The sequence below is a fragment of the Pleurodeles waltl genome, chromosome 7 (assembly GCF_031143425.1).
Source record: "Pleurodeles waltl isolate 20211129_DDA chromosome 7, aPleWal1.hap1.20221129, whole genome shotgun sequence".
In the NCBI taxonomy this organism is placed as follows: Eukaryota; Metazoa; Chordata; class Amphibia; order Caudata; family Salamandridae; genus Pleurodeles; species Pleurodeles waltl.
Window position 1 is genome coordinate 1278384057 of NC_090446.1, and position 23524 is coordinate 1278407580.

At 46.3% G+C, this 23524-nt stretch overlaps 1 protein-coding gene across 1 annotated transcript in view; it reads left to right on the forward strand.

The window, feature by feature from the left end:
* The window catches only part of TRIM28 (tripartite motif containing 28), a 373881-nt gene that overhangs the window by 148671 nt on the left and 201686 nt on the right, over nt 1-23524 (forward strand). The window contains exon 11 of the mRNA XM_069200493.1: nt 12996-13041. Within this exon, the coding sequence (XP_069056594.1) occupies nt 12996-13041 (46 nt within the window). The remainder of the gene's footprint in view (nt 1-12995; nt 13042-23524) is intronic.

Below are 23524 nucleotides of genomic sequence, written 5' to 3' on the forward strand. Positions count from 1 at the left end.
TACCAAAGCTTGCCAATGCTGCCAGGCATGTTAAAACACGCCAAACAGGTGTTTCAAGACCCAGTCAATGGCAGAGCCATCAAGCCTAGGGTGGAGAAGAAATATAAGCCTCCCCCTACTGACCCTGTGAACATCACACAACAGTTAACTCCTGATTCGGTGGTAGTAGGAGCAGCCCGGAAAAGGGCAAACTCACAAACTTCTGGAGCCGCACCACCGCCCGACAAAAAGTCGGAAATTCGATGCAGCAGGCAAGAGGGTGGCCGCACAGGCAGCCAATCAATGGCGAATTGCCAATTCTCAAGCTCTACTGGCAAGAGACGACAGGGCACATTGGGATGAAATGCAACATCTCATTCAACACCTTCCCAAGGAGTTCCAGAAACGTGCCCAACAGGTTGTCGAGGAGGGCCAAACTATCTCCATCAACCAAATAGGGTCGGCTATGGACTCAGCAGACACGGCGGCCAGGACAGTAAACACGGCGGTAACCATTCGGAGACGTGCGTGGCTACGGACCTCCGGATTTAAGCCAGAAATCCAGCAGGCTGTGCTGAATATGCCTTTCAACGAACAACAATTGTTTGGGCCGGAGGTGGATACAGCGATAGAAAAACTGAAGAAAGGCACGGACACGGCCAAAGCCATGGGCGCGCTTTATTCCCCACAGAGCAGAGGCACTTTTAGGAAGCCACACTTTAGAGGGAGTTTCGGGCCCAAACCACAGAGCCTTCCACCTCACATGTCAGACCCACAGGGCCAATATCGGAGAGGAGGTTTTTGAGGACAATATAGGGGTGGACAGTTCCCTAAAACAAGAGGGAAATTCCAGAGCCCAAAAACCCCACAAACAAAACAGTGACTTCAACGTCACAAACCCCCACCACACAACACCAGTGGGGGGGGAGACTCACACATTATTACCACAACTGGGAACACATAACTACAGACGCGTGGGTCCTAGCCATTATCCAACATGGCTATTACATAGAATTCCTACATTTGTCACCAGATGTGCCTCCAAGAGCACACATGTCCAAACAACACTTAGATCTGTTGCAACTAGAAGTCCAAGCATTGTTACAAAAAGAAGCAATAGAACTAGTACCCAACCATCAAAAAGGAACAGGGGTTTACTCCCTGTATTTCCTAATTCCTAAAAAAGGACAAAACACTGAGACCCATATTAGACCTCAGAACACTAAATCTTTACATCAAATCAGATCACTTTCTCATGGTGACACTTCAAGACGTAATCCCCTTGCTCAAACAGGACTACATGTCAACATTAGATCTCAAAGATTCTTATTTCCACATACCCATACATCCTTCCCACAGGAAATACTTGAGGTTTGTAATCCAAGGCGTGCATTACCAATTCAAAGTATTACCGTTCGGCATAACAGCCCCAAGGGTATTGACAAAATGCCTTGCAGTAGTAGCTGCTCACATCAGGAGGCAGCACATGCACGTATTCCCTTACTTAGACAATTGGTTAATAAAAACCAGCACTCAGCAACAGTGTCTTCTACACACACAATACGTGATAGAAACCCTTCACAAACTAGGGTTCTCTATAAACTACCAAAAATCACATCTACAACCGTGTCAAATACAACAATACTTAGAAGCAACAATCAACACACAAAAAGGGATTGCCACTCCAAGTCCACAAAGGGTACAAGCCTTCCAAAATGTAATACTAAACATGCACCCAAACCAACACTATCAAGTGAGGTTTGTAATGAAACTCCTAGGCATGATGTCTTCATGCATAGCCATTGTCCCAAACGCACGACTACACATGCTTCCCTTACAACAATGCCTAGCAACACAATGGACACAAGCACAGGGTCAACTTCAAGATCTAGTGTTGATAGACCGCCAAACACAGTCCTCGCTTCAATGGTGGAATCCTATAAATTTAAACCAAGGGCGGCCATTCCAAGACCCAGTGCCTCAATACGTGATCACAACAGATGCTTCCATGATAGGGTGGGGAGCACACCTCAACCAGCAAAGTATACAGGGACAATGGGACGTTCAACAAAGGCAACTGCATATAAATCATTTAGAGCTGTTAGCAGTGTTTCTAGTATTGAAAGCATTTCAACCGCTAATAGCCCACAATCACATTCTTGTCAAAACAGACATGACAACAATGTATTACCTAAACAAACAGAGAGGGACACACTCATCACAACTGTGTCTCTTAGCACAAAAGATTTGGCATTGGGCGATTCACAATCACATTCGCCTAATAGCACAGTACATCCCAGGGATTTAAAACCAGTTAGCCGACAATCTCAGTCGAGATCACCAACAAACACACGAATGGGAAATTCATCCCCAGATACTACAAACTTACTTTCGAAGCTGGGGAACACCTCATATAGACCTATTTGCAACAAAAGAAAACGCAAAATGCCAAAACTTTGCGTCCAGATATCCACACCCTCAGTCCAAGGGCAATGTGTTATGGATGAGTTGGTCAGGGATATTTGCTTACGCTTTTCCCCCTCTCCCACTCCTTCCTTATCTAATAAACAAATTGAGTCAAAACAAACTCAAACTAATATTATTTGCACCAACCTGGGCCCGTCAGCCATGGTATACAACACTACTGGACCTGTCGGTAGTACCTCATATCAAACTACCAAACAGACCAGATCTGTTAACTCAACACAAACAACAGATCAGACACCCGAATCCAGCATCGCTCAATCTAGCAATCTGGCTCCTGAAGTCTTCGAATTTGGACATTTAGACCTTACACAAGAATGTATGGAGGTCATTAAACAAGCTAGAAAACCTACTACAAGACATTGTTATACAAACAAATGGAAAAGATTTGTTTATTACTGCTATAATAATCAAATTCAACCACTACATGCTTCTGCAAAAAACATTGTAGGCTATTTATTACACTTAGAAAAATCAAAACTAGCATTTTCTTCTATCAAAATACATCTCACAGCAATATCTGCCTACCTGCAGATTACACATTCAACATCACTCTTTAGAATCCCAGTCATCAAAGCATTTATGGAGGGTTTAAAAAGAATCATACCCCCAAGAACACCACCAGTTCCCTCGTGGAACCTCAATATTGTATTAACAAGACTCATGGGTCCACCATTTGAACCCATGCACTCTTGTGACATGCAATACTTAACCTGGAAAGTAGCCTTCCTAATAGCTATCACATCTCTTAGAGTAAGCGAAATACAAGCATTCACTATACAAGAACCCTTTATACAAATACATAAACAAAGTGGTTCTCCGTACAAATCCAAAGTTCTTACCAAAAGTTATATCACGTTCCACCTAAACCAAACAGTGGAACTCCCAGTCTTTTTTCCACAACCAGACTCAGTAGCCGAAAGAGCCTTACATACATTAGACATCAAAAGAGCACTAATGTATTACATTGATAGAACAAAACCATTTCGCAAAACAAAACAATTGTTTGTAGCCTTCCAAAAACCTCATGCAGGAAATCCAATATCCAAACAAGGCATTGCCAGATGGATAGTGAAATGTATTCAGACCTGCTATATTAAAGCAAAAAAGAGATCTGCCTATTACGTCAAAGGCGCACTCCACTAGGAAGAAAGGCGCCACAATGGCCTTTCTAGGAAATATACCTATGACAGAAATCTGTAAGGCAGCCACATGGTCTACGCCTCATACATTCACAAAACATTACTGTGTAGATGTGTTAACACAACAAGCCACAGTAGGACAGGCTGTATTACCAACATTATTTCAGACAACTTCAACTCCTACAGGATAAGCCACCGCTTTTTCTGCTTACTAGTCTATGCACAGCATGTGTATCTGCAGCTACACATGCCATCGAACGGAAAATGTCACTTACCCAGTGTACATCTGTTCGTGGCATGAGACGCTGCAGATTCACATGCGCCCTCCCACCTCCCCGGGAGCCTGTAGCCATTATAAGTTGATGAAACTTGTAAATTTGTAAATATATACTATTCTTTATACACATTATGTACATACATACTCACTCCATTGCATGGGCACTTTTACTATATACACAACTCCTACCTCACCCTCTGCGGGGAAAACAATCTAAGATGGAGTCGACGCCCATGCGCAGTGGAGCCGAAAGGGAGGAGTCCCTCGGTCTCTTGACTCGAAGACTTCTTCAAAGAAAAACAACTTGTAACACTCCGAGCCCAACACTAGATGGCAGGATAATGCACAGCATGTGAATCTGCAGCGTCTCATGCCACGAACAGATGTACACTGGGTAAGTGGCATTTTCCATATATATATATATATATATATAAAAAGGTTAGAACACAGCGAAAAATTACAATAACCAATGGTAGCCCAAACCATATACTAAGAAAGTTGAATGCGAACAAAGGCCACCACCTATGTAAGTTGTGTAGAGGGGAGCTGGGAATACTAAGAAACCACACAGGTAAGTAATGCAGTACCCCCCAGCGACCAGGAATTCAGGAGTAAATTACTGGATTTCCTCAAAACCACCCCAAAGGATAAAAAGAAGAACAAGAAGACACCCAGAACTTCCTGAATGGATCCAGCTTTGGAAAACTGATGGTAACCTGTAGAGAGAGGAGACCAAATCCAGAAGTGTCTGTGGAGTCCAGGGGGAGTAGGAGATACTACCCAACTGGATGTGCCTTTTGGAGTTGGTCGAAGAAAGAAGACAGGTCAGCACTCCAGCACAGAAGCTGGAGAAGAGTTCCTGATGCGTGCAAAAGGTGTCCCACACTGGAAGCTGGATTGCAGATGGGTGTCGGTGAAGGGTTTCCACCAACAAGCCTTGGCAAAGGCAAACTCGGTTGGGGGGAAAGGAGGTGCTGCAGGGGACCAGCAAGGTGCAGGAGGACTCTACCCAGGAGGGGGGAGTCACAGGGGACCCTTCGCATCGCAGAATGCCAACAGGAGCAGAGGCAGCACCCACAAGTGTCCCACAGGGCAGAGGTAGCCCATGCAGCACCATAGAAGTTGCTACCACGTCGCAGAAGGACCACGCAGAGGTCCAGAAGTTGCAGAAGGGAGTGCTGGGGGCTGGAGCTACAAGCCTCCTGAAGTTCCCCTTGGAGGTGAAGCAATAAGCCTTGGCAGCTGCAAAGGACGCCGTGCACGGGGGTACTGTCTTGCGTGGAGTGGAAAGGACTTACCACCACCAAAGTGTGACAGCTGCTAGAGAGGACCAAGCAAGACTCCAGACCACCACCCGTGATGCAGAATCCACGCCACTCAGGATGAGGGGAGATCCACGCAGCCGGTCGTCGATGCAGCCAGGTACCTATAGTTACAGAGGAGTGATGCCGTCACCCCGAGGAGTCTCCTTGTGCAGGCTGAAGAGTTGCAGTCTTCTTAGGATGCACAGCCGGGGAAATGTTGCAAAGCTGGCAGGAGTTCCGGATACAATGTTGCAGAAGAGTCTTCCTCGTGGATATGCAGATTGTAGGTTCCTGGAGGGTCCAATCGCGGTTCCTGAGGTCAGAAGCAGAGGTTGCAGAGGAGTCCTGCTGGAGTGTTGCAAGCCGAATCTGAGGACCCACCCCAGAGGAAGACCCTGTATTGCTCAAAGAAGGGGATTTGTCACCTAACCAGCTAACTACATATCAGAGGGTGCCTCCGACGTCACCTGCCTGGCTTGGCTCCCAGAGTTCCCTGCCAACCTTGGAATCGAGATGGCAAAACACATGGACCCTCTGGAGGAGCTCTGGGCACCATCCATGGTGGTCACTCCCCTTTCCATTGTCCAGAGCAGGGACTGGGGGTTCCTGAACTGATGTGGACTGGTTTATGCACAGAGGACACCAAATGTGCTGTTCAAAGCAAAACCAGCGGCTTGGGGAGGCTACCCCTCCCAAGCCAGTCACACCTAAACCGCCTCTCCCAAAGGAAATCCTTTGTTCTGCCTTCCTGGGCTTGATCAGATCAAGCAGCAGGAGGGCAGACACCTGTCTGAGGGGTGGCAGCAGCTGGGCTGCCCAGGAAAACCATTTAAGACTGGTGGTAGCAATGCTGGTAGTCCTCGAAGGAGCCCCAGAATGCTTGGAATCATACCTCCAATAATTACAATAGTATTAGGTATGATTCTGTTATGTTTGACACCGAACATGCCCAGGTTCGGAGTTACCATTATGTAGCTGGACATAGGTAGTGACCTATGTCTGGTACACATATAAAATGGCGTCCCTGCACTCGCAAAGTCCAGTAAAATGGGACTGTAGTTCGTCGGCACCTCTGCTAGAGCAGGGGTGCCCTCACACACAGGTACCTTCACCCTGCCCACTGGGCTGAGAGGGACTACCATAGGGGTGACTTACAGTGACCTGGTGCAGTGATCTGTAGTGAAACCGGGTGCGTGCACCCGGTTCACGCAGGCTGCAATGGCAGACTTGCAGAATCCTTTGCGTGGGCTCCCCATGGATTCCAGAATAACTGCTATGTACCATATACTAGGGACTTACATATGGGCACCAGTATGCCAATTGTGAGGATAAAAAGTTACTAGCAACCAGATTTAGAGGAGAGCGCACAATCACAGGGTCCTGGTTAGCAGGAGCCCAGTGAACACAGTCCAACACACTGACAAACATGCCAGAAGTGGGGGCTAACCAAGCTAGAAAGAGGCTACTTTCCTACACTGAAACACTAGCTCTGGGCAAAGGAACTGGCTTTTGGTCCACTTGAAGGACCCTTGCCTTCTTCCCCTCATTAGCATAACTTACACCGGATTTTAGGTATCCAAGATTTCAGGCTCAGAAACGTTTAAATAACTAAAGCAGATAACTAAGGCAAAGGACATGTCAAAGGAGGTTGACCATATGCCGTACCTACCCTCAGTATTTACCTTATTGGCGATTTGTTTGTCTGGTCACTTATTATATTGGCCTGTCCCACAGCACCATGCCTTCTGAACTTAGTAGACTGCCCTTTCCAGAGGGGTGTAATTGGAGGATTGTACCCATGATATCATCCATCAGCAGCTCCGCCAGCTCTCTTCTCAAGTCTCCACGCATTATAGTTCCTCTGAAGATTGCATAAGGTCATCTTCCCATCTTTCAGTCACATTAGGCCCTGACCTTTCATTTAGTTCAAGAGTGTTTTACTGTTGCTAACCACTATCCCATCCTTATCCCCACTACCACATGTATGGAACGGACGCCTAAGGAAATCAATGGGAACATGGATCCAGATAATTTTCACTCTGCAAATACCTACACCAATTCTAGTTGTAGTCACACTTCCATTCATTCTCTTGCTGGACTCTCAACCCCCCTCCCCTCTGGACTGGACTCCTGCTTGAACGTCGATACCTATCACTGTTGCATACTTGAGACACGCATTTGTAACTGGGACAGATTCACGTACACCGGCAACAAACTATCCCTCCGGATGTGCCTGCGAGCAGCCACAGGAACACCGTATCAAAATTTCATACATAGAAAGAAATGTGAGGGGCAAAAAGAAAAAATGTGTACTTAATACATTTATTGTGCAATCACAATGTGGCCAACGTTTATTTCACAATACAGATCGCTTCATCAGGGCCTATTTCACAGTTCCATTAGTCCAGTAAATCCCTCAATTCATATTTTCAATGAAGATTTCTCTAATAGCGGTGATTTATTCAAGTTTAAAATTAAAGGCAGTTCTGGTATAACAGTGTGTCACTAACCAGCATAGTGCTGTTCTACGGTCAGTGCTTCAGCCAATATAAAGGCTTATAGCTGCCTTTAATTTGAAACACTTGTTGGCTGATTTATATTTGAACAATAAATGTATTAAGAATGCATTTTTCTTTTTGCCCCTTGCAATTCTTTTTATGAAATACCTGACACACATAAAGGCTCAGTGTTAGTTTGGACACTTTCCAGGTCCTCGGTTTGGTAGCCTCCTCAGAATGAATGACACTCCAGTCCACAACACCCCTCCAAGTAATGATGGGCCAGTAACCTTCTAACAGGCTCCCTCCATTCTTATTCAGCTATCTGTCCACACTGTACAAAGACATGGAATAATCCCAACAGCATATATGGACCATAACAGCATGAATTTGTGCCAGACACCTGCCATGAAAATCATACTGTAGATGATTGTATCTTTTCTCCTTCTGGGACATACACACCTATCATCACAACATGCCACTTGCAGGTGACATTTTCTTGTGCTGCAGTTCTAGCTGCTCCCAGTGTAGGGTCCTGATTTCTTGAACAAGAAGTGATGGGGCCAGAAATCTCACCCTAAAACACAGTGGATGGGGCACCTTGACTAGAGTGACCTGTGCAAAATTGTGATCGTGTAAACAGGGCATGCAAAGCTGGCTTTTGGAGTCTATTACATCCCTCCGCTCACCCTCTCGTTGAACCCATCCACCCTAAAGAGTACTTGCTTCATGGATTCTCATTAAGGACCCTGCACTGTGCCTGCCCCAAAGCTGCCATACTGTATTGAAGACTGAGAGACCGCGTTGATGTTTGGTAGCATAGTAAAAACTAACTTGAAGTTCTATTCACCACTCACCCCATTGATGTGTGCCCTGCCAAACTCTGCATATAATTGGCTTGGACATCATGGAAAGAAAATTGGACTTCGCAAAAGTTGGAGCATAGGTTGAGCCTATTGTTTGCGTAAAGCACGCTTCATTTATTTTTGTAAAAACATATCTGCCTTCGAATCTTTCCAGGTCTTAAGAATCTTCTTGGGCATCATAATTTTGAACAGCAGGGTTGCACCACACTTACAGTGCATCTTATGATGCATCCATCACTGAACATGAAGCAGGGGTAGAGCTGCTGCTGCTAACCATTTTGCTCACTCAGTCTTATATCAGCTTTTCATGTTCCATCTACTAAAGAGGAGGCTCCTATCAGATTGTAATGTTGTGAAACCTGGTGGCCAGGTAATTAAGAACTTTCTTCCTCTTGGTTAGATGTTGGAGACATTAACACCTAGTGATGCCATAGTGATAGAATTATCGAGTCCTCTATGTCCTCATTATATGTAAGTGAGCACATGCAAGAGTATTTGCAGATTAATAATGAGGGAGTATTAAGGTTCAGGGAGTTAAGGGCAGGATGATCAACCCAAAGATAGTAAGTCACAGGGGAGGGGTAGGCTGCCTGTTTTGTTGCTGTCTGCAAAGAGGCGGTCACAAAGTGAGGGAAAGCTTCAAGGGCAGTGTCAGTAGATGGAGGAGGAAATTGAGATGTTTATGGTGTGTTAGACAGGTGGGCTCCAGCTTCAGTGCCTGCTCTCAGTGGTGAATCAAAGGCTCCTAAATAAAGTCAGAATCTGTTGTGGAGTAAAGGTGATATCTGTCTGCTCCGTGACCGTGTAAAATGATAACATGGAAGGATTTGCCCTTTTGGTACTGGGCTGGTACAACCTTACAGAGAGAGCATAAGCAGAAGACATGTTTCACACAACCGCAAGAGAAGAAAAACGAAACCCAACAGAGAATCGTACAGAGATGGTTTAAGGCGTAAACATGAAGGTGACCTACAAGAAGAACATCCTATCAATGTCAGAGGGTTTTTGGGAGAGGTATATCAGCATGGATTTTAATTAAATAAGGACTTGGTTGAAGGAGTATTCTAGTCCTGAACAAATGGGATGGTAGTTGGCCTTGGCCGTTGTCTTTTAGAGGGAATCTGGGTTTTCCCCTAGCTTTGGAAGTTGCGTTAAGTTCTGGTCACACTGGACCATTTATTGTTAAATGGCTTGGTCCAGTGGTTCTTAACCTTTTGACTTCTGTGGAGTTCTGTTCAATCAATAATGGGACCAGGGCCCTCTACCTCAGCAATTTCTACGATTTAGACCTCAAAACAATGCACAAAAATACAATTAACAAAAAAAATGAATTTTTTATGGGAAGGTTGGTGCTTTTCAAAAACATTTAGACTCTAGCATGCCACTTGGTCTTTTTTGTCCTAATGCTTTGTTTGCTGTACTTTCACTGTTTCCACAAATCAAGCCTCCAGTTTTAAATCCCCTCACATTTAGGAAGTGCTTAATGTTTAGTTTTGCATAGTGCTGTTTTATGCATTTATGCTTTACAAATCTATTATTCATTTTCTAAATAGCCTTGGACCCCCTAGGTAGGTGTTGTGGACCCACAAGGGTCTGCAGTCCATAGTATAAAAACAGCTGACTTGGTTATTGAAGAAGCGGTCACAATTTGTGTCAATGCTATGAGAACTGCCTCTTTGGTGCTCACATTGTCATTGTATTTATATAGCTCCTACTACCCCCGATATTGCCCATGTCTGATAGTTCCAGTGGGACCAACTAGTTTCAGGTGGCCATGGTCAGTGCAATTGTTGTTGGCATTAACCATAACAGTAATTGTGGTAGTCTTGAGCAGGCCATAACTTATGTCCCTTTTCTTAAGCTGGGAGTACACTGCTAGTATTGTATGAAAAGTATGCAGGATATAGTTCTGACCTTCATATTTGAATGAATGTAGCTTCTTGGCCATTGTTGCTGCTTTCCTGGCTTGTTGGTGATGCAAGAAGCATGCTAGGGCAGGTTGTGATAAGTCTCCTCTTGGTGGTGTCACTATGTGATGCTGAAACTGCATTTGCCTCAAATTCCTTTACACTTCTCTTCATCCGAATATGCAGCATTCATACGTTTAAGCCTAGTTATCTTATGGGAAAATGTCACCAGCAGAATAAACTATCTCAAGCTACTAGTCTACCTTCCCCGGTTGTATGCTTTTGAACGTAGTGAAAAAAAACATGCTATAGAGTGCTGGATAGTTAGCAGCACATGGGAGATTAATAGGAGCTAGGATTCCAAGGGCTAATTGGCTAGCCTCCTGTTAAGCTCGAGTCCTAACTCACTAAGTAATGCTTAAAAGGTCCTGGAACCTTGGCCAGTGTTAGAGTGTACTCTGTCCCTCTCATCATTGCAAAAGTGGACGTTTCGGAACCTTTTCCTAAAAGAACCGGAGGCTCCATGGGACCACTGCCGACATTGCATCGTCGGTCGGATTCAACTTGCTAGTTTGAGCTGGTGAAAGAGCTCAACTTCCAGAAAAGTTTCTAAGCCTCAGTGTGGAGAATTTCACCAGGACCAACGCTAAGCAGCACCTCTCTGTCATTGAGTCCCTTCATCGGATCAAGCCAACAGCTCAGCTCGCAAATGATAAAATTACTCTTAAAAAAAAAAAAAAAAAAAAAGACTAAGTCAGAAGATAAACTTTCACTGGGTCTGACCTGATCTGTGTATCTGACCCGCGCTCCATTGTCGCCCTTAACTTGTGACTGATACAGTCTAGCACAGCCAGATACTGACGAATGATACTTTGTGCTTTTTTTTTTTTTTTTTTTTTTACACTAAAAAGCTCGACATCTTCAAAAAATTATATCTGATTCCCCATTCAGATTTGTCGTTTTGATCTTTTTATTTTTTCTATTTTTTAAATTTATACTATTTTAATGAATGGGAGTGGGATTTTTATTGTGTTGCGTTTTCAACCTTTTGATTGTTTTGGTACACATAAATGTTTACACTCCTTCCTTTGAGTTAAGCCTGGCTGCACTGAGCCAAAGCTACCGAGGGCTAAGGTTTAAATTGAAGTAACCTAACTGAACCGGATACAGAAGTGACATAACTTGGTGAGGTCTCGCAACCACCCCAACTAGTAAATTACAAAATGAAGAAATTCATTAGAGAAAAAGACAGCGCTCCTGATGAGCTAATGTAACAGGCATATTGATTGAACTTCACTTGTCTTAGAAATACTATCATGTATATATCAAAAGTTATTTAATTAGAAACTAGATAAGTCTTCCACTAAAGCAGCTGATTCAACAGATGTATCTATCTGCGAAGGAATAAAAAGTAGGCTTTTCCATAGTGGTTTTTAAATACATATGAAGAAAAACGTTCTATAAAAGAAACTCGTACAAGCAATGCTGCCTTCAATTTCCTTTCATAATATACAAATCCAAATGTCCCGTTCAGAAAACCAGACTTCAACCAAAGAGTAATTTGCACCAGCCATCCCATGTTAGTTTTCTTAACTCCCCATGGATGCTTCCATTTGTGTGAGAGAACATACACTTACCTAGTGCTTCATGGGACCTTCAGCCTCTGTGCTATATTATATTACAGACACATCCTGTGTGTTTTCCAAGGGTTCTATCCTTTAACTAATAGCTTTATTTAGCTGTCTGGAATTAAATTGAAATGTTGTGTGCATTTGTATATGAACCAATATGGATACTGCCCAGGAATACCATGCAACCTCTGTTGTTACTGCAGCACGTTTATTATCTTATTTGCAGTCTTCTTATTGCCTTTTGATATTACAGGCAAATACAAACAAAAAATAGATAGTTGCCAGTGTTTGTATTTAAGATTTGTAAACTGCCAAACAAGTCACCTTGTGGACAATACTGAGTGCTGAATTGGAAAAATACAGAGTACAAGAAAAGGCACAGAGAAGGTAGAGTCCAATTAAATGTGAGGTGGTGCCCCTATTTAGTATAACTGTACTGCAGCTGTTATCACCATCTCCTAAGAGCTCAAAGGTAGAATTCTCTGAGACTAGAAACGTGTAAAGTTTTGCCTTTTACTTGTGTTTAAGGTGTTCTAAAGTTGTTTTCTCATGGACCTTTCAGTATTGTCACTTTAACCATTCAAATTGCACAGTACACCCACAATGCTTGCTCATTCGTCCTTCTATGTATCGCATTAATGAAGTGTTATTTAACTGTCAATCCCATAACCTTTCCTTATCCCAGACCTATGGCCTATCAGAAGCCATATTAAAAAGAAATTGAGATGTTTATTAACAGTGAAAGTCCTTGTAGCATTGTTTGTATAATGATGAACAAAGTGTTAAAATATACAGTGATCCCAGCATTGAACTGTTAGGCTTTGCTATATCAGTTTCATAAAACAAACATTATATAATATTATCAGTTTATTTGAACTTTTTTTTTTTTTTTTTTTTATTGAAACAGAAGGAGCGCCTTCCAGTTATGAAGGAACTGTATCTGGAATTAAAAGGTAACCTCTGATTGTCTAGTACCCTATTTTCCCAATCTAACTCATCACTTATTTGTAATTTAACATTTGTGCAGTTCTACTCAATCCTGCCTTGTCTTTAAGTACAGATAAGTTTCCTTTCTTTATTGTGCACAAGATTAAATGGGACATTGAAAAAAGTAATGCTCCCTCTAATTTTATTCCTCCATGTGCACCAAGAGAGTGTGTGCGCACTTCCTTCGACCATATGAATATTACAGTATATGACGCTGTCAGCCACATATCCATTTCTGGATCGACTGTTTTTGGTTGTGAGTAATGTACAATGTGTCCATCAGGAATTTTTCCTTTGTACAAAATAGTACAGTTTGAAAGTAGTTTTTACCAACCAAAAATATATATATTGGTGTTTCTTCAAACAGAATAACCTGTACCGCGTACTGAGGCATGGTACATTTGCATCACATCAGGATGCCGTCCCAGCCACTCCAACTACAGTATTTTAGAACATTACTAAAAATCTAATGCAGTTATCGCTGTGATTACAAACAAGTACAGAAACAAAGAATTAAACTACCCCAATACCCCCCACCCGGCAGCTTCCACCCAACCGTCTAGTTAAAACAATGTGTGTACACCCTAAGGCCTATCATAATAGTGAGAAAGAAGAGTACCCCCTTGTAAGGAAATGCCTCCTTGGCATTGTTACCCCCTGACTTTTTGCCTTTGCTGATGCTATGTTTTGAATTGAAAGTGTGCTGAGGCCTGCTAACCAGGCCCCAGCACCAGTATTATTTCCCTAACCTGTACTTTTGATTCCACAATTGGCACACCCTGGCATCCAGGTAAGTCCCTTGTAACTGGTACCCCTGGTACCAAGGGCCCTGATGCCAGGGAAGGTCTCTAAGGGCTGCAGCATATCTTATGCCACCCTGGGGACCCCTCACTCAGCACAGACACACTGCTTGCCAGCTTGTGTCTGCTGGTGAGGACAAAACGAGTAAGTCGACATGGCACTCCCCTCAGGGTGCCATGCCAACCTCACACTGCCTATGCAGTATAGATAAGTCACCCCTCCTAGTAGGCCTTACAGCCCTAAGGCATGGTGCACTATACCATAGGTGAGGGCACCCGTGCATGAGCACTGTGCCCCTACAGTGTCTAAGCCAAACCTTAGACATTGTAAGTGCAGGGTAGCCATAAGAGTATATAGTCTGGGAGTGTGTCAAACACGAACTCCACAGCACCATAATGGCTACACTGAAAACTGGGAAGTTTGGTATCAAACTTCTCAGCACAACAAATGCACACTGATGCCAGTGTACATTTTATTGTAAACTGCACCCCAGAGGGCACCTTAGAGGTGCCCCCTGAAACTTAAACCAACTACCCGTGTAGGCTGACTGGTCCGAGCAGCCTGCCACACTCGAGACATGTTGCTGGCCACATGGGGAGAGTGCCTTTGTCACTCTGTGGCCAGTAACAAAGCCTGCACTGGATGGAGATGCTATCACCTCCCACAGGCAGGAGCTGTAACACCTGGCGGTGAGCCTCAAAGGCTTACCCCCTTTGTTCCAGCACCGCAGGGCACTCCAGCTAGTGGAGTTGCCCGCCCCCTCCGGCCACGGCCCCGGCCCCACTTTTGGCGGCAAGGCCGGTGGAGATAATGAGAATAACAAGGAGGAGTCACTGGCCAGTCAGGACAGCCCCTAAGGTGTCCTGAGCTGAAGTGACTCTAACTTTTAGAAATCCTCCATCTTGCAGATGGAGGATTCCCCCAATAGGGATAGGAATGTGACCCCCTCCCCTTGGGAGGAGGCACAAAGAGGGTGTACCCACCCTCAGGGCTAGTAGCCATTGGCTACTAACCCCCCAGACCTAAACACGCCCTTAAATTTAGTATTTAAGGGCTTCCCTGAACCTAAGAATTTAGATTCCTGCAGCTTACGAAGAAGAGGACTGCTGAGCTGAAAAACCCCTGCAGAGAAGAAGAGGACACCAACTGCTTTGGCCCCAGCCCTACCGGCCTGTCTCCCTCCTTCTGAAGAAAACTGCTCCAGCGATGCTTTCCCAAGGACCAGCGACCTCTGAATCCTCAGAGGACTGCCCTGCTTCCAAAAGACCAAGAAACTCCCGAGGACAGCGGCCCTGTTCAACAAAGACTGCAACTTTGTTTCCAGAGGAGCAGATTTAAAGACCCCCTGCAATCCCCGCAAGAAGCGTGAGACTTGCAACACTGCACCCGGCGACCCCGACTCGACTGGTGGAGAAACAATGCTACAGGGAGGACCCCCAGGCGACTCCAAGACTGTGAGTAACCAAAGTTGTCCCCCCTGTGCCCCCACAGCGACGCCTGCAGAGGGAATCCCGAGGCTCCCCCTGACCGCGACTGCCTGACTCTAAAATCCCGACGGCTGGAAAAGACCCTGCACCCGCAGCCCCCAGCACCTGAAGGATCGGAACTTCACTGCAGGAGTGACCCCCAGGAGGCCCTCTCCCTTGCCCAGGTGGTGGCTACCCCGAGGAGCCCCCCCCCCCCTTGCCAGCCTGCACCGCTGAAGAGACCCCTTGGTCTCCCATTGAATCCTATTGAGAAACCGACGCTTGTTTGCACACTGCACCCGGCCACCCCCGCGCTGCTGAGGGTGTACTTTCTGTGTGGACTTGTGTCCCCCCCGGTGCTCTACAAAACCCTCCTGGTCTGCCCTCCGAAGACGCGGGTACTTACCTGCTGGCAGACTGGAACCGCCTTACCTCCATTGGAGCCTATGCGTTTTGGGCACCACTTTGAACTCTGCACCTGACCGGCCCTGAGCTGCTGGTGTGGTGACTTTGGGGTTGCTCTGAACCCCCAACGGTGGGCTACCTTGGACCCCAATTTGAACCCCGTAGGTGGTTTACTTACCTGCAAGAACTAACATTACTTTACCTCCCCCAGGAACTGTGAACATTGCACTGTGTCCACTTTTAAAACAGCTAAATGTGTTTTATGTAAAAAGTATATATGCTATTGTGATTATTCAAAGTTCCTAAAGTACTTACCTGCAATACCTTTCAAATGAGATATTACATGTAGAATTTGAACCTGTGGTTCTTAAAATAAACTAAGAAAATATATTTTTCTATAACAAAAACCTATTGGCCTGGAATTCTCTGAGTGTGTGTTCCTCATTTATTGCCTGTGTGTATGTACAACAAATGCTTAACACTGCTCCTTTGATAAGCCTACTGCTCGACCACACTACCACAAAATAGAGCATTAGTATTCTCTCTTTTTGCCACTATCTTACCTCTAAGGGGAACCCTTGGACTCTGTGCATACTATTCCTTACTTTGAAATAGTGCAAATGTACAGGTTAGGGAAAGAACACTGGTGCTGGGGCCTGGTTAGCAGGCCTCCGCACACTTGCAAATCCAAACTTAGCATCAGCAAAGGCAAAAAGTCAGGGGATAACCATGCCAAGGAGGCATTTCCTTACACAACAACTCCCTCCACCCCCCCCCCCCCACCCCCCCCAAACGAAAGATGATGCGACTAACCTTTCCCAAGAGAGTTCTTCATTTGGCATTTCCTTACAGACCGCACATCCTGCAGGAACAGCAACCTCTCCAAATCCCCAGAGGACTGCATGTCCAGCAGAGGACCAAGAACTCACCAGGACAGCGGCCCTCTCCAGAAGAAATCACCAAAAAGACTCTAGAACTGCCCAAGATCAGCGAGTCTTGCCAACTCTGCACCCGATGCCCATGGGTTGACCCCCATCTTGCCAACACAACACCTAAAGCCAGAATCCAGAGCCCCCCCCCCCCCCCCTCCCAATTGAAAATTATTGGGCACCAAGCTCTGTTTGCACCCTGCACCTGGCTGTCCCAGTGCATCTGGGGGTGTGTTTGGTGTGATTCTGTGGACACCCAACCCCTCTGGTGCTGACCTAAACCACTCAGACCTGTGTCCTGGAACTGCAGGTACATAACTACAATCTGTTTTCTGCTGAGCACCCCCCAGTCCTCATAGGATTCAACTGCAATCCCGACGCCAACTTTAACCTCTGCACCCAGCCGTCTTTGTGGTGCTGGTGGTGCACTTTTGGGGTCAGCCTAAACTTTGAACTGTGGACATCCTAAAACTCAAAGACTGGAATCGTAAGTCGTGTACTTACCAGTTTTCTGTGCTAACAATGTTCCCACCAGGACTGAACTCTTATGGAAAATTACACTGTCTATTCTTGAAATAGAAAATTGCTACTTACTTGCAAACTGCTTTATCTGCTAAAACCAAACAAAGTACATTTGATACATATGCTTGATACCTACTTACAACTGTACTTACCTGTGACAAAGATCTTCTGGTTCTGGTAATAAAGTAATAAAATATTTTTTTGCTATATAAAAACAATTGGCCTGAAGTTAGTCTTTGAGTGTGTGCCTCATTGCTTGATTGTGTGTACATGAAATGCTTTGCCCCACCCTTTGATAAGCCTAACTACTCGACCACACTACCACAAAAGGTTGAGTTAGTATTATCTACTATAGCCTCTGGGGAACCCCTGGACTCTGTGCACACTTTACCTCATTTTGGTATAGTATATACAGAGCCGGCTTCCTACAAGCAGTCCCTAACGTTCCTTGCGGTTCAACACTCTGCCCTACGTTACTTTCACTGAAGTGGAAGGTCCTGAGAACGGTTGCGGAGCCCTGATTCTTCATTGTCCTACTCCAAGTCCTCAGGACAGTCATGTAAGAGGCACAAGAAGGAGTCGAAGAAGCAGTGTTCTTCAATTTCACCCCATCCGTTGGCTGACGAGATGAGGGAAAGGGAGCGTTGTCGATCAAGGCCTCTGCCCTCGGAGCCTGCATCTGGGTCGGCTCCAGATCCCCGAGTTTACGGGAGCTGGAGCGACACCTGCCCAACATAGGGACTTTTGAGGCCATGTGCCTCAGCTTTGGACAGTCTCGACTCCGCTGGAGCACCTTCGGGACTCGCAGGATTAGAAGGGGGCCTCTCTGGTTCTTTGCCCGCAGCTTCGTCCTCTTCTCCAGAGGGCACCCATGAATCCACTCCTGGATTCGAACCGGTGCCAGTCGTATCACCTCGACCTTTTCCGACCTTCCCCGATGCCGCTTCCAATGTCACTGACCAGGTGGCGTTGACTCCATCGTTATTACCGACTCCAATGTGGAGCCGGAACTGCGACCTGGATACCAGTTTTGGCAGGGGCCTTTCCCCTATGTTGGATCCTGACTTTCATTGCTAAGGGTGGCCATACGGTGAGGTGTTGCTGGGCCCTTCAGAATCCCAGCTGCAAGACTCTATGCACTGGCAGATCTTCCTGTGTGAGGCTAGTTGTCTCGAAACTTCCCCTAACACTGGTATGCTTTCTCCCCCTTCTGTGGCTGAGAAGGTGGGATCGTCCTATTCAGTGGTGGTGCGAGGAGTGGCCAAGGTCCTTGAGCTTCCTTCAGTGGCAGTTAAGACTAACCTCCTGACAGAGGGCTTCTCCCTTTGAACCTTGTTTGCCCTTCAATGATACCCTTACAGTTGTCCTGCTGGGTACATGGTCCAAACCCAGCACCGGGACGCCTGTGAATAGGACAATTGCATGTCACCATAGACCTGCTCCACATGACCCTGCGTTCCTAATGCAGGACCCCTCTGAGAGCTTGGTTATTGGAGTGTCCACGTGCTAGGGCTTATTCTCTTCCACACACCTGGATAGGGAATCCAAGAGGCTAGACCTACTTGGGATGAAAATGTTCTCTTCCTCCACCCTGGCATTGCGTTCCGTGAACACCGGATACCTTTTAGACCATTACACCCATAGTCTAAAGGAAACAGTTGCACAAGTGCTGCCACAGGTTCCGTAGGAGGCCAGGGCAGTACTCTCCCAAGCTGTTGCTGATGTGAGAGATGCAGCGAAGTTCATAATCAAATGTGGGCTAGACACGACCGACTCACTGGGCAGAGCGGTTGCATCGACGGTGGCCTTGCGGCACAACGCCTGGTTGAGGACATCTTTCTTTTCCCGTCCAAGCTACTTTTTTGGATATGCCGTTTGATGGCTCTCATCTCTTCGTAGAGAAAGCAAACTCTGTGCTTCAAGGAATTTTGTCCTGTGGCCAAGTCCTTGGGCCTTTTAGCTGCCCCTTGCCCCCTTCCCTATTCAGTCCGCTTTTCACCCCTTGGGATGCCCGTTTAGTAGCCACCAATCATGTCAGTTTCCCTCCAGCCACTGCACATGCTACCCAGACTCTGGGTGACTGAGAAAGTAAGAGCCACTGTCCCTGCGGGTCAGGGAGCCAGCGGTCCTGTCAGCCCACCATGACCCCTTCTGCAGCTGCCTCCAAATTTGCCTAGTCTGACGCTTACCCACCAGGGACCAGTCCGAGGCAGGATTCGCCATCGCCTGCTCCACTGGCAGTCCATCACATCAGACGTAGGATTTGCACGTAGTCCGAAGGGGCTACTCTCTCCCCTTCAAGATTACCCCTCCATCCATGCCACCATCCTACGATCAGATGATGTAGGATCTCTTGACACTTTTCTGCGAAGAGGTTACAGCTCTCGTGGTGAAGGAAGCCATAGACAGGATTCTTGTGCCAGAAATAAGTCATGGTTGTTATTCCCGCTATTTTCTGGTACCCAAAAAGGACAAGGGCTGAAGTCCTATCCTAGTTCTTCAGTCCCTCAATCTCTTCCTCTGAAAGGAGAAGTTCAAAATGCTCACTCTGGCTCAGGCTCTATCTGCCCTGGACCCAAAAGAGTGGATGGTAGCATTGAGCTTGCAGGACGCTTACTTTCACATCCCGATCTTGCCTGCCCACAGTCACTACCTGTAGTTCACCGTGGGCCACGAGCACTTTCAGTTCACCGTGCTCCCCTTTGGCCTTACCAGTGCCTTTTGGGTTTTCACCAAGGTGATGCGGGTGGTCGCAACTGATCTGCGCAAGTCAGGGGTTTCAGTCTCACCCCTCCTTCCCACTTAGACGACTGGCTGTTGAAGGCTGGCTTGCCCCAAGCTGTTGTCTCCCACTTTAAGACTACATCAAACCACCTGCATTTGCTTGTGTTCACTATAAACATGCCAAAGTCACACCCTTCTCCCTCTCGGATGCTTCCTTTCATTGGAGATGGTCTGGACACAGTGAAGTTTCAGGCTTATCCTCCCAAGCTGTCAGTCCACGATATTCAGGCTGTGATACCGAGGTTTCAGCCTCTATCCTGGATTTTGGTGAGAATGACTCCGAGGCTGCTGAGCCTCTTGGCCTCCTTCATCCTGCTAGTCACACATGCCAGATGGCACATGCGAGCTCTGCAGTAGGATCCGAAGTTCCAGTGGGCACAGCATCAGGGCAATCGCTCAGACGTGGTCCATATCTCAGAAGGGAAATGCACAAGATCTGCAGTGGTGGATAACGAACTGCGATGGGGTCAGAGGCAGATCCTCTTCCTTCCCCAACCAGATTTGACAGTAGTGATAGATGCATCACTCTTGAGCTGGGGTGGCCATAAGGAAGAGAGACTGCGATCAGAGGTGTCTGGTCTCCGGTGCAGTGTGCCCTCCACATCAACCTTCTGGAGCTGCAGGCAATCATTAATCATTACAAGCATTTCTACCCTGTCTCAAAGAGAAAGTAGTGCAGGCATTCACTGACAACACTACTGCCATGTGGTACTGCCACAGGCAGGGTAGGGTCGCGGACACTTTGTCAGGAGGCTCTGCTCCTCTGGACATGGCTGGAACATCAGTGCAGTTCCCTGATGGTTCAGCACCTCGCAGGCGAACTGAATGTCAGGGCGGACAAACTCAGCTGACAGTGCCTGGTCACTCACGACGGCGCCTCCATTGGGAGATGGCGCATGATCTCTATTAGCAGTGGGGAGAACTTTGGTTAGATTTGTTCACCTCTGCAGAGCATGCACAATGTCAGCAGAACTGAGCACTGGAGTTTCCAAATTGGCACTCGCTCTGCAGCGCCTTTGTCGCGAGTGGAACTTGGGCCTCCTGTAAGCCTTTCTGCCCGTGCCACTTCTGCCCAGAGTTCTCAAGAAAATCAAGAACGATGTGCCCAGATACTTCTTGTTAATCCGGACTGAGCACGAAGAGTCTGGTATCCTGAGCTGTTGAGTATGCCCATCAATCCTCCGATCTGACTACCCTTTCGGGAGGATCTTCTGTTGCAGCACCAGGGCATAGCTCTCCACCCAAACCTGTCCAGCTTTCGCCTTATTCGTGGAGTTTGGGTGGCAGCAGTTGACAGATTTTGACCTTCTGCCCAAAGTCTGTAACGTTATCTTGGCAGCCAGGTGTCCCTCTATCAAAACGGTATATGCTTGTCGTTGGAACAAATTTGTGGCATGGTGTTCAAACAAGTCCGACCCCCCTCTCTTCCCCTCTTTTTTTTCGAGATCTTCTTGTTCACACTTTCTTTAGCCCAGCAGGGCTCTGCTTTGGGCACCCTCAAAGGTTATCTATCTGCTATCTCTGTACTTTTTAGATTCCCCAATCAGCCCTCTTTAAGTCTCCTATTGTTAGCAGGTAAGGTGTTACTCATGTGTTCCCTCCATCCCCTTTCATCATGCCCCAATTGGGTTTGAATTTGGTTCTTTCTTTCCTAATGTGTGCTCATTTTGAGCCGCTACATAAATGTCTTCGCAGGCTTCTGACATTAAACACAGCCTTCCTTGTGGCCACTACCTCTGCCCACAGGATGAGTGAGCTGCAGGTGTCATCATCTAAGCTGCCCTAGCATTCCACCTATCGTGACAAAGTGGTGTTTCGCTCTAGGGCTTCTTTCTTCCCAAAGGTGGTTGTGCCATTACATATAGGCCAATCCACCACCTTGCTACTTTTTACACCCCCCCACCCCCATTCTTTCACATAGTCTCACTCTCTCACACTCTCTCTCACAGTCTCACACTCTCTCACTCACACTCTCTCTCTCACACTCTCTCTCTCACTCTCTCTCTCACTCTCTCTCTCACTCTCTCTCTCACACTCTCTCTCACACTCTCTCTCACACTCTCTCTCACACTCTCTCTCACACTCTCTCTCACACTCTCTCTCACACTCTCTCTCACTCTCTCTCTCTCACTCTCACAAGGTAGAGTAGAGGCTCCACTGCCTGCACCCAAAAAGAGCATTGGTGTTGTAACTTGATCGTACCAAAGAGTTCCAGGTGGATGATCAAATCTTTATTGATTAAGTGGCTGCGAGGAAAGGTCAGACAGTGCAGAAGAGAGCCATCTCTTCTGCATTCAAATGTGCTACTCACTGCTTAAAAAGCAAGTCCCAGAGGGTTTGCGTGCTCATTCTACAAGGGTGTCAGCCTCAACCACTATGTTAGCACACAAGGTTCCAGTCCTGGGCATCTGTCAGACAGCAACATGGGCACCCTTGCATACGTTCACCAAAAACTACTGCATGGACAGTCAGGTCTGAAGGGACGGGTACATTGCCCTTTCGGTCATACAAGACTTTCTAGTATGATGTTGGTTTGCAGACCCTCCAGTGATGGTATTGCTTGGGTATCTAGGCTAGAGTAACAAATCTGCAACTAGAAGCCTCTACCAGATGAACAAGTTACTTACCTTCGGTAACGCCTTACCTGATATAGACATATTCTAGTTACAGATTCCTTACTGACCCACACATCCTCCCCTCCACCCCCCCCATCCTCTGGAAACTGGTTTCTAGGTGCAGGGTGTAGGAAGTTGGCTCTGTATGTGCTATTTCAAAGTAAGGAATAGCATGCACAGAGTCCAAGGGTTCCCCTTAGAGGTAAGATAGTGGCAAAAAGAGATAATACTAATGCTCTATTTTGTGGTAGTGTGGTCGAGCAGTAGGCTTATCAAAGGAGTAGTGTTAAGCATTTGTTGTACATACACACAGGCAATAAATGAGGAACACACACTCTGAGACAAATCCAGCCAATAGGTTTTGTTATAGAAAAATATATTTTCTTAGTTTATTTTAAGAACCACAGGTTCAAATTTTACATGTAATATCTCATTTGAAAGGTATTGCAGGTAAGTACTTTAGGCACTTTGAATCATTACATTAGCATGTATACTTTTTACATAAAACACAATAAGCTGTTTCAAAAGTGGACACAGTGCAATTTTTACAGTTCCTGGGGGAGGTAAAGTTTTGTTAGGTTTCACAGGTAAGTAAGTCACTTACAGGTTTCAGTTCTTGGTCCAAGGTAGCCCACCGTTGAGGGTTCAGAGCAACCCCAAAATCACCACACCAGCAGCTCAGGGCCGGTCAGGTGCAGAGGTCAAAGAGGTGCCCAAAACACATAGGCTTCAATGGAGAGAAGGGGGTGCCCCGGTTCCGGTCTGCCAGCAGGTAAGTACCTGCGTCTTCGGAGGGCAGACCAGGGGGGTTTTGTAGGGCACCGGGGGGGGACACAAGTTCACACAAAAAGTACACCCTCAGCGGCACTGGGGCAGCCGGGTGCAGTGTAGAACCAAGCGTCGGGTTTTCAATGTAAATCAATGAGA